We start from the raw sequence: 12,094 nt of genomic DNA on the forward strand, positions 1-12,094 counted from the left end.
ACGCAACACGCCTGCGCCTCAGGCCCGGGCACTCTGCCGCGAGCGCTCGGAATGTTTGGCGTTACCAAGGAGCCGCTGGCCCCCCCGGCAAGGCGGGAGGACCAAACCCGACCGAGGTGGCCGCGGCGAGAGCGGCTGCGATGATGTCCAACCCAGTGCATGGCCTGCCCTGTCTCCCGGGCATGTCCTTTAAGGACTCCACGGTGAGGACTTCTCTGCCCAACCCCCTGCCCCCACCCCCGGGCGGCCTCGGAGGGCTTGCAGCTGCTCGAAAGATTGCGTCTCCCTTCTCGTCCGCTCGAGTTTGTCCTCTTTCCCTTCAAACCCGTCCCTCTGCCCCAACCTTGTTCTCTTTTCTCCCTCACCCAGCCTCACCCTCCCTGTCCCATTTTGCCCTCCGCCCATCCCTCTCTAGTTTTTCCACTCCACCCTGGCAGTGCGTTGGCCTCCCAGCGTTCTTACTTGCTGCTCTCCTCAAGCCTCTGCCTCCTCTAGATCACTGATTTCCCCGCCTTGCTCCCGAGCTCTCCCTCGGTCCTCTCCCTAGCTCATTCTCCCACCCTATACCCTTCTCTGATGAGCTCCACCCTTAAACCCTCCCTCCTAGTCTGGGCCCTTTCCCCGACTCAGCCTCTCTACACCTTCATCCTTATTTCCACAGCCCCATCCCACCCACTCTCCCCAGGCCTATCTTTCCCGCCCGCGTTCTACCTCTTCTGAATCCTAGACCTAGTAAGCGCCCCCACTCCCAGCTGCATTTCCTGTCTTATTTACCACTTCCACCCATTGGCTTCTTTCTGCCAGGTCCTTTATTGCAGTCTCCTCCCTTCTTACTTATGCGTCTACCCACACCTCATCCCTTTTCTACAGTCTGGTCCCACCTTCACCCAGTTCTTGTTTAACCTTCTTTCCCAGTTGTTCTTTCTCCAAAAGTTAGGCTTTCAGCACTTGGCCGTCTTCCTCCCAAACCATCCTCAGGTGCTTTGTAGGAGATAATTCCACATAAATTCCCTCCACTACAGTTGATTCGTTGCTGTTTTTTCTTCTCCTAGCCCTTTTCTTTTCGCTTTAACATTTTTATAAAAGATTCCTATTTAGATTTTGTTTCACTCTTCCCCTACTTTGTGTTTTTAGTTGCATCCTGTAGACAAAATTGAAGAGAAAAAAAAATAGGCTTGTGTTTATTTTCTCTGACATAGTTTAGCCCTTGACAAAATTATTATTTAATTCTGAAATTTCAGGGTTACTGAAATATATGTTGGAATATCAACATTAAGATTCAGTAGGCCGATAGGCTGATTATCAGAGATGAAACGATAATAATTTATATTTATATAGTTTAATAATTTAAGCGATAAGTTCCTCTCCCTGATCATGAAGGTCAGATAAAATACTTAGTCAATTTATTTTCTTTGGGAGAATGAATTGAAATTGAATGTTTGGTGAGGGAATTTGGATTCTGAATCTCTTCTTCATAGTTATTCCTGCATTAAGACACAGCATTGTAGATTTTTTGCTTCAGTGGACTTTTCAGTTTTATGAAACTTAAAAATGTGGTAGGCACGTTCCTGCCCTGTGCAGGGACAGCTTACCATTTGCTGTTGGTGAGTGTGGGTTACCCATGGGGCAGGGTTGATTTGATTTGGGATTACAAAGGTGTGGGTTGGAGGTGCCAGGCTCTGAGAACATATATTGCCGTACTACAAGTAAGATGAACTGTGCATTGGACATATTTCAGATTTTAAATACACTGGCCAAGTGTCAGCCAATTTGCCTTATTTTGATATGTGAAAAACATGATCACTATCTTCAGCCCTGAAAGACTAGGTATGTGTAATTCTCAAGACCTTCAGAAGATGAACCACAGGAACTAAGGTGGGGAGCCTGAGGTGGCCTTGCCTGGGGTGCCCTTGAAGTCCACTGATAAAGGTCGTATAGCTGAGTGATGGTAGAGATGTCTCTCAAACGGGAAAAGCAAATGAAGCAGCTGATGTTGCTTCTGTCTTTAGAGGTGGGAGAAGAGGAGCTTGAAGTTACACAGGTTACCCAGTGATGAAGTCAACTCAGCCCATTTTGTTCTGTGTCATTTGTGTTATGTCCTGTCAACTGATATGTGACCCTGAATGTACAACCCATAAAATAAAGTTCACAGTCCATAACTCTTAGCAAAAGAAGTTTACTCTATTGCACCTTTTATGCTAGTACAGATCCTGAGAGATGGTTGGTTGGGCTGCAGAGAAATTAGGTAGGTAAGTCAGTAATTTTTTTCATAAAAAACATTTTATGATTTATGCGTGTATATATATGTATGTGTAAATATGATTTTGAAAGCAACATTGCGAAGAACAGAAAAAGGAAAAAAATTTCCATAAAATTAACATAATCTCTAATTTTCCCTTCCACTGTTTTCCAACTTTATTGAGATATAATTGACGTATAAATTTAAAGTGTGCAACCTGTTGATTTGATATGCTTGTATTTTGCAAAATGATCACCACCATAGCATTAGCTAACACCTCCATCCAGTCATATAATTACCATTTCCTTTTTGTGATGAGAACCTTTAAGATCTACTCTTAACAACTTTCAAGTATATAATACACCATTGTTAGCTATAATCATCATGCTGTACATTAGATCCTCAGAATGATTTCATTTTATAACTGAATAAACTGGAAGTTTGTATCCTTTGACCACTCTCTCCCCATTTCTTCTACCTCCACCCCCTGGTAACCACCACTCTACTCTCTGTTTCTATGAGTTTGGATTTTTTAGATTCCACATATAAATGATATCATGCATACAGTATTTGTCTTTCTCTTGCTGAAGTTTTTCACTTGACATAATGCCCTCAAGTTTCATCCAAGTTGTCAGAAATGGTAGGATTTCCTTCTTTCTCATGGCTGCATACTATTTCATTGTATATACATGTAAAAATATGTATATACACATTCATACACACATATATGTCATATCTTTATCCATTGCTTGAAACAGATTGTTTCCATAACTTGGCTATTATGAATAATGCTGTATTGAACAAGGGGGTGCAGGTATCTCTTCAAGATCCTCTTTTCATTACCTTTGGATATATATCCAGAAATGAGATTGCTGGATTGTATGGTAGTTCTGTTTTTAATTTTTTGAGGAACCTCCACACGGTTTTCCATAATGGCTGTACCAATTTACATTCCCACAAGGGTTTTTTTCTCCACATCGTTTTCAACAGTTGTTAGCTCTTGTCTTTTTGATGATAGCCATCTTAGCAGGTGTGAGATGTTATCTGATTGTGGTTTTAATTGGCATTTCCTTGATGATTAGTGATGTCAAGCACCTTTTCACATACCTCTTGGCCATTTGTATGTCTTCTTTTGGAAAAATATCTATTCAGTTCCTCCACCCATTTTTTTTTTCCTCTGCCCATTTTTTAACCAGACTTTGTTTATTTGGATTGTTTTTGTTTTGCTATTGGGTTGTATGAGTTCTTTATATATTGGATATTAACCCCTTATTAGATACATGATCTGCACATTTTCCTCCCATTCTGTAGGTTGCCTTTTCATTTTGTTGATCGTTTCTTTTGCTGTGCAGAAGCTTTTTAGTTTAATGTATCCCATTTATTTATTTATTTTTGCTTTTGTTTCTTATGCTTTTGTTGTCAGATCCAAAAAATCATTGCCTAGAACAATGTCAAGGAGCTTTCCTATGTTTTCTTCTAGGAGTTTTACAGTTTCAGGTCTTATGTTTAAGTCTAATCCATTTTGAATTAATTTTTGTGAGTGGTGTAAGATAGGGATCCAGTTTCATTCTTCTGCATGTGGTTAACCAGTTTTCCCAACACCATTTATTGAAGAGACTATCCTTTTTTCATTGTGTATTCTTGGCTTTCTTGCCAAAGATTAGTTGACTGTATATGTGAGGGTTCATTTCTGGGCTCTCCATTCTGTTCCATTGGTCTATGTGTCTATTTTTCTGCCAATACATATTGTTTTGATTACTGTAGTTTTGTAGTATAGTTTGAAATCAGGATGCCTCCAACTTTGTTGTTCTTTCTCAGGATTGCTTGGCTATTAAGAGTCTTTTGTGGCTCCATAAAAATTTTAGGATTTTTTTTTTCTATTTTTGTGAAAAATGCCATTGGAATTTTGATACTGATTGCATTGACTCTTAGATGGCTTTGGGTAGTATGGACATTTTAGTAATATTAATTCTTCCAAAACATGAATATGCGTTTCTTTTCATTTATTTGTGTTATCTTCAGTTTCTTTCATCAAAAGCTTGTAGTTTTCAGTGTACAGGCCTTTCACCTCCTTGGTTAAATTTATTCCTAAGTATTTTATTGTTTTTGATGCTATCATAAATGAGATTGTTTTCTTAATTTCTCTTTCAGGTAGTTCACTGTTGGTGTGTAGAAACACAGCTGATTTTTTGTATGTTGATTTCTGTATCCTGGAATTTTACTGAATTTGTTGACTCGTTCTAACAGTTTTTTGGTGGAGTCATTAAGGTTTATAAGTATAAGATCATATCATCTGCAAACAAAGACAGTTTTACTTCTTCCTTTCCTATTTGGATGCCATTTATTTCTTTTTCTTGCCTGATTGCTCTAACAAGGACTTCCAGTACTATGTTGAATAGTAATGGTGAGAGTAGGCATTCTTGTCTTGTTACTGATCTTAGAGGAAAAGCTTTCCACCTTTCACCTTTGAGTATGATGTTAGTTGTAGGTTTGTCATCTATGGACTTTATTGTGTTGAGGTATGTTCCTTCTATACCCAATTTTTTGAGCATTTTTATCATGAAAGGATATTGTATTTTGCCAAATGCATTTTCTGCATCTGTTGAGATGATCATGTGATTTTTATCTTTCATTCTGTTGATGTGATGTATCACATTTATTTATTTGCACATGTTAAACCATCCTTGCATCTCAGAAATCAGTCCCACTTGACCATGGTGTGTGACTCTTTTAATGTGCTGTTGAATTTGGTTTGCTGGTATTTTGTTGAGGATTTTTACATCTGTGTTCATCAGAGATATTGGTCTGTAATTTTCTTGTAGTTTCCTTATCTGGCTTTGGTATCAGGGTAATGCTAGTTTTATAAAATGAGTTTGGGAGTGTTTCCTCCTCTTCAGTTTTTTGGAAGCATTTGAGAAGGACTGGCATTAATTCTGCTTTAAATGTTTGGTAGAATTCACCAGTGAAACCACCTGGTCCCAAGCTTTTCTCTATTTGGAGGTTTTTGATTACTGATTCAGTTTCCTTGTTATTGGTCTGTTCAGATTTTCTATTTCTTCATGATTCAATCTTGCTAGGTTGTACATTTCTAGGAATTTATCGATTTCTTCTAGGTTATCCAGTTTGTTGGCATGTAATTATTCATAGTAGACTCTCATGCTTCTTTGTATTTCTATACTACCAGTTATAATGTCTCCCTTTTCATTTCTGATTTTATTTGAGTCCTCTTTTTTCTTAATCAGTTAGCTAAAGGTTTGTCAATTTTGTTTGTCTTTTCAAAAAAACAGCTTAGTTTCTTTGATCATTTCTATTGTTTTTCTAGTGTCTATTTCATTTATTTCTGCTCTGATCTTTATTATTTCCTTTCTTCTGCTGACTTTGGGCTTAGTTCTTCTTTTTCTAGTTTCTTGAGGTATAAAGCGAAGTGGTTTATTTGAGATCTTATTTCTCAATGCAGGCATATATCATTATAAACTTAAACCTGCTCTTGCAGCATCCTGTAGATTTTCATTTTTGTGCTTCCATTTTCATCTGTTCAAGATTTTTTAAATTTCCCTTTGATTTCTTTGACTCATTGGTTGTTCAGGAGTGTGTTTTTTAATTTTCACATATTTGTGAATTTTCCAGCTGTCCTCCACTTACTGATTTCTAGTTTCATGCCATTGTAATTGGAAAAGACACTTGGTATGATTTCAGTCTTCTTAAATTGCTGAGACTTATTTTGTGGCTTATCATATCTATACTGGAGAATGTTTTGCACATGCTTGAGAATAAAGAGTACTGTTGTTGAATGGATTGTTCTGTATGTGTGTGTTAGGTCTCTTTGATCTAAAGTATGGTTCAAGTGCAGTGTTTTCCTTGTTGATTTTTTTTATCTGGCTGATCTGTCCATTGTTGAGAGTGGGGTATTGAAGTCCCTTGCTATAATTGTTTTGTTGTCTATTTCGCCCTTCAGATCAACCGTATTTGTTCACATAAAAATCTACCCTTTTACTCCCCGCCCCTTATTTTTTTGATGTCACCATTTACATCTTTTTGTATTGTGTATCCATTAACAAATTGTTGAAGCTAGGGTTAAGTGGTCTTTATAGTAAAGTAGATAACACATCACCATGTTACAGTATTAGGGTGTCTCCGTTTACCTTTACCAGTGTGTTGTATAGTTTCATGTTACTAATAAACACCTTTTTGTTTCAGCTCAAAGAACTCTTCAGCATTTCATGTAAGGCAAACTTAGTGGTAACGAAGTCCTTTAGCTTATACTTATTAGGAAAAGTCTTTATCTTGCCTTCATTTCTGAAGGACAACTTTTCTGGGTAAAGTACTCTTGGTTGGCAGTTTTTTTCTTCATCGCTTTCTAGAGGCCTAAGCTGGCTGCCTGTGTGGTTCCTGGGCTCTGCTGGGGACAGGGGAGAGGAGGAAGCCAGGAGGGACTCAGGTGGTGGCCTGGGCAACCCTGAATGCCTGTGGGACAAAAGCTGGTGAAGTCTGCAGGGGCTACATGGCAGCTGCAGCTATGCTGGCTGTTGGCTGTGGGTCAAAATCTGCTGTTTGTCTGCCAAGCAGGTCTCTGTGAACCACAGTGGCTCCCACTGAATGGGTGCTGCCAGTAGCCCCTACCTTTTTCTTCCTTGTTCCTAACTGGCTCTGTACACTTCTACTTCACTAGTCTGTGGGGTGAAACTGAGGTGGGACCTTCATGCAGTGTCTCCAAACGACTGGAGAGCTGACTGCCCACCCTGCTTTTCCTTTCCTGGTTGAGGGGAAGTTGCCTCCTGGGGCTGAACAGTGCTGGCTTGGGGGATGGGATGATGCAGAGAAAATGGGTTGTCTTCCTTCTCTTGCTGTGTGAATATCCTCAGTTTTTTGTTTTACTGTGTTGCTGAAACCTCCTGAATGGACTCTGGACCTCTTCCAGAGGTGTTCATGGACAGCTGTCCAACCACTGATCTTTGTGGAGGGATGGGGAGGCTGGGTATCCTATGCCACTGTTTTGGTCTCCTCTGCCTTCAAAAATATTTCCTTTCCACTTTTTTTCTGTAATCTTTTGTTTTTTCCATTTACCAATAAAAATGTGTTGATTGTAAAAAAAAAAAAAAAGAAACCATAATTCAGAAATGTATAGTACAGACAGAGAACATTCTCCAAGTCTAGCCTGTTTTGTGCACGTGTTTGCATGCTTATAATTAATATGCATATAATTTTGTAAGCTGCTTTTTTGGACTTATTAAATCATAAATATTTTTCCCAGATTACCACATGGTCTTTAATGGCTGCATAATAGCCCGTTAGGTGAGCTTTCCATCAGTTACTCGTGCTTGTCTTTTAGATTGTTTCCCATGGCGTGTTTTACTATTGTAATTATAACTATTATAATTTACTATTATAATTATAACTATTGAACATTATAATGGTCAGCCTTAGGCATATTGTTCTTTCCTGTAATTTTGGGTTATATCCTTAAAGGATTGGGGGTGGAATTATTGAGTTCAAGTCTGTTCAATTTAAGTCTGTAATATCCATTTGCTTTCCAAAAAGTTATATGAATATATTAGCATCACTGTAGCAAGAGGGCCATTGTTTCATTTCAGGTAAAAATTCATTTCACAGAACTAGATCTTCTCAGTTCCATGGTTTATGACCACCAGATAAAATGAAAAACATGGGAAGACTAGTACAAAATTAGGAGTATACGTGAGATAATATTTTAGCCTTTTGTGGAAAGTGAGCTGGTAATTAAATTGGACTTTCAGCAGCAGGGCTTTAAGTTTTATTTTAAGCTCAGGCTGCTGCATCCCTCCTCCTTTCTGGCCGAGTGTTTTAGCTTAAAATACAAGAACCTTCTAAAGTAGGTAAACTTTTTGATGTAAGGTTTGTGGATGTTTATAAACAAAGGTTGAAGTTATATTTTTGAAAGTTAGCTTTTTTACCCAACAAATATTTATAATATAAAGACACACTTCGTTTTTTTCTTCAGAAAACAGCATTTCCTAGAAGCCAGACGCTTGGCTATAGGAATGGCTATGCAGTTGTTCGACATCCAACAGTTGGGATCAGCGGGGACCGGCTCCAGGTCAGCCAGCTGTCTCAGGCTGAGCTGGACAAGCTGGCCAGCAAGGCACCAGTCCTCACGTACGGCCAGCCCAAGCAGGCCCCGCGCGCAGAATTCATTCCTGCCTATGTGGCTTTCGACAAAAAGGTATCATCTGGGATGGAAGGGTACCCCTTGAATTCAAATCTCTGAGAGCCAACTGTTTGCAGAAAAGTCAACAGTAAACCACAGCCTTTCCAGATACTCTGAGGAGAAAATTGTTCAAATGCCTCAACCCTTAGTCATAGACAGCTGAACTCAGGATTGAAAGACCCTTTCTTTACTCAGGAAGCCGATTACAGAAAATAATTCCCTGTAGACGTCACTGAAATATTTTCTAAATACAGTTTAAAAAAGTTGGATGAGTTCTGAATTCTTGAGTTCATATTGCTATGTTTACCTGTTCTGTGTTTTCTACTTTTTAAAAATCCTGTATTCTGTAGTAATGACAAATCCTTAATCTCTGTGTAGTGCAGAGTGTCATTGTGACAATGACTTCATCTGTTGTTGGTTTTCTCCAGGCTGTCTCCATAAGTTTTGTTTTTCAGGGAACATTTCAGATTTGGCATAATATAATCAAAGGGTAGTATAACATTTTTGTTTGTGTCTTATTTACCCTTATGCTTTTGTAATGTGAGTTACTTTATTTCCGTCTGTTAACATTTCCACAGCATCCTTGATTTTCCTTGTCACTGAGCTTCCTCTTTTCACTAAGGTGAGCTTGTCCTAACCCTAGCCATGCAGCAGAATTACTGGTGGGACTTTTAAGAAACTTGAATGTTGCCCCAGCCCTCACTGATTCTAATTTCTAGATGATTTTTGTGTATAACTGGCTGTGAGAACTACTGACTAGTTTTTATAAGTTAGCTTTCTTCATTTACTCCTAGCCTATCTTATTTCTCTCTTTTTTTGGTCTTACGTTTCATTTTATTATTTTTGTTAAATGTCTATACCATTTTCATCCAGCTGGCCAATCTTTATTAATAAATAAAAATTTATTAATAAAGGTATTTTGTACCTTCCAGCCTCTGTTGAAGCTAGAGGCTGGAAGGTACAAAATAATCTAGTGGTGAAAATATGCCATTTACATTAATAATCACTTAATTAAAAATTTTTTTAATGTATCAGACATAATCTATATCATCTCCCCTTCCCCATCTCAACTAACTCATTTGATACAAACACGTTGACATGTCCACTTATAGGCTGAACCTAAACATCCATATCAATGATATGATTGGGTATTTCTTTACCTTTTTCTTGTTTCTCTTGTTTATTTACAGCTGTGACAGGCACTGCAAAACCAGTAGAAAAGGGAAAGGGGGGAAAATACAAGAGAGGAGTGGGATAGGCATTTAACAGTTTATCAAGATACAAATGGTTAGGTTCAGTTTTTACTGAAAACAATCGCAAATAACTATCGTAAACTAGAACGTGATAAAGTATTAATGAGGGACTTCCCTGATGGTCCAGTGGTTAAGACTTTGCCTTCCAATGCAGGGGGGTGCAGGTTCGACCCCTGGTCGGGGAGCTAAGATCCCACATGCCTCGCGACCAAAAAACCAAAACATAAAACAGAAGCAATATTGTAACAAATTCAGTAAAGACTTAAGAAAAAAAGTATTAATGAAATTCAAAGAGGGAGAATTGTGCCAGAATAGGAAATAAGCTTCTCAGTTTTTGTCTTTCTATGTAATTTTATGCTAATTGTCATTACTTAATTTATACTTTTAAAATATTATTTGTAATTCATTTCTTTAAAGATAGTGCTCTTGAATATTTACATTTTTGTTTTCCTATTCGTTTTACTTGGATCATCACCATTTTCTATAAATGATTCTTACCATAGATAATGAGGTAGAGTAGTTAAATGCATGGTTTTGAAACTAGGAATTTTTTTTGTGATAAGAAAACTATGGGTTTTCTGAATTAGATCAGAGTTTAAATTTTTTGGTAATACCCAGAAGTCCACATACTAGCCAACATATTTGTCCATGTTTTGGACATTCTTTGTACCGTTCCTCATCCTTAGAATGTAAGTATTTCTTACGCAGATTATAAAGACCAGGATATCTCCAAGGAGTGCCTGCATCTTTCTCTTTTGCTCCCGTACGGTTCTCGTCATCATCACCCACTGTATCCATTTCCCAGGCTAACTTCCCACTCTGTGTTCCTGGTGTTCTTCTTTCATCCTCTTCATCTTTAACTTCCATCCTGCTGCCATTTCAAACACTCAGGTGAGTATTTCTCTACCTAGGGTCATACTATCCTGTCTTAAGAAACCTTCTTTCTACTTGTAACCCTTTAAGCAACTTTTTTCCTCACTTGATTGTCACTTCACTTAGAAGCTGACTTCTTCACCCTCGAGCCCCAAACTACTTTTTCTTAGTAGCCAGTGTTGTTTTACTTGTCAGATCTGGAGAGGTTTTCTTTACCAGCATTCTCTTTTACCTGTTTACAACATCTGCCATTGCTGACCCCCTTTCCTCTTTGAAACTCTGCTTTTCTTTTGCTACCAGGACTCTTCACTCTCCTGGTTTTCTTCTCTCTCTCTCTCTCAATGCTCCTGCTCTGGCCTTCCTTCCTCCTCTCATTTATTAATGGTAAGTGTTTTCAAGGTTCTGTTCTCATTCCTTATTCTATATTGTTGAGAGATTTCACCCACTTTTGCGTTTTCAGCTGTCATCTCAAGGTAGACAACTATCAATGTTTATTTCCAATTCTGACCTTATTGAAACTCCAGACCTGCCGCGGAATCTCTTCACCTGATGAGCTGTTGGCACCTCAGGGTCTGTGTGTCTGTAGCTCAGCTCATCACCTTTTCCCGCAAATGTGCTCTTTCTGTGTTCCCCTCGGTAATCCAAGCTTGAAGAGCTTGAAACCTGAGCCGCGTTTGGCTCTTTCTTGCTTCACTCCCCACATTCAGTGATTTGCCGAGTCGAGTATCTCTCACTTCCCTTTCCTCTCCCGCTATCTTAGTTCAGACAAGCAGCGTGTTAACAGCTAACATGTCGTTAACTGTTGTATTAGTCTCATGTTTTTTATGCTCATAACAGGTCTACTGCTTGCTTTATTCCCCAAAGCACAGCTCTGATGATATCACTTCTCTGGGGGGACATTACCACTACCCAGCTGCTCTAGCCCCCAGTTGAAAGTCATCCTTTTTAAAAAATTTTTTTAATTTTATTTTTTTAATTGAAGTATAGTTGATTTACAATGTGTGTTTCAGGTGTACAGCAAAGTGGTTCAGTTATACATATATATATATATCTATTCTTTTTCAGATTCTTTTCCCTCATTATTATAAGGTTATTATACAAAATATTGAGTATAGTTCCCTGAGTTATACAGTGGGTCCTTGTTGATTATTTATTTCACATGTAGCAGTATGTATCTGTTAATCCCAAACTCCTAATTTATCCCCCACTTCCTGAAAGTCATCCTTGACTCTTCTTTTCCCTCAAAACCCACATCCAATCTTATCATCAAGCTCTGTCATTTCTGTCTCTAAAATATATAACTAATCCATTTACATATTTCCAACTCCACTATTAACATTAATTCATTTTCCACAGAACAACCAGGCCTGTCTTTTAAAAATAAATATCAGAACATGTCACGTACTGACCAAAATACTTCTCCACGGCTTTCTCATCATATATACAACTGTACAGGTTCCCTGCAGTCACCACGAGACCTGGCCCTCCCTGCTGTTTCTACAGCTTTTTCCTGGGCCTCTCTTTTCCTCACCCACTGTGTTTCAG

At 38.5% G+C, this 12,094-nt stretch overlaps 1 protein-coding gene across 2 annotated transcripts in view; it reads left to right on the forward strand.

Annotated features, from left to right (window-relative positions):
* Positions 1-12,094, forward strand: part of EFHC1 (EF-hand domain containing 1) — a 60,708-nt gene continuing 48,614 nt past the window's right edge. Inside the window, exons 1-2 of one of the 2 annotated variants that reach the window (XM_004285608.3) lie at positions 1-203; positions 8,217-8,438. In XM_004285608.3, the coding sequence (XP_004285656.1) occupies positions 141-203; positions 8,217-8,438 (285 nt within the window). In that variant the 5' untranslated portion in view covers positions 1-140. The remainder of the gene's footprint in view (positions 204-8,216; positions 8,439-12,094) is intronic. The other variant, XM_033416252.2, reaches the window with a different exon arrangement.

This window comes from Orcinus orca, chromosome 10, assembly GCF_937001465.1.
Source record: "Orcinus orca chromosome 10, mOrcOrc1.1, whole genome shotgun sequence".
Classification (NCBI taxonomy): Eukaryota; Metazoa; Chordata; class Mammalia; order Artiodactyla; family Delphinidae; genus Orcinus; species Orcinus orca.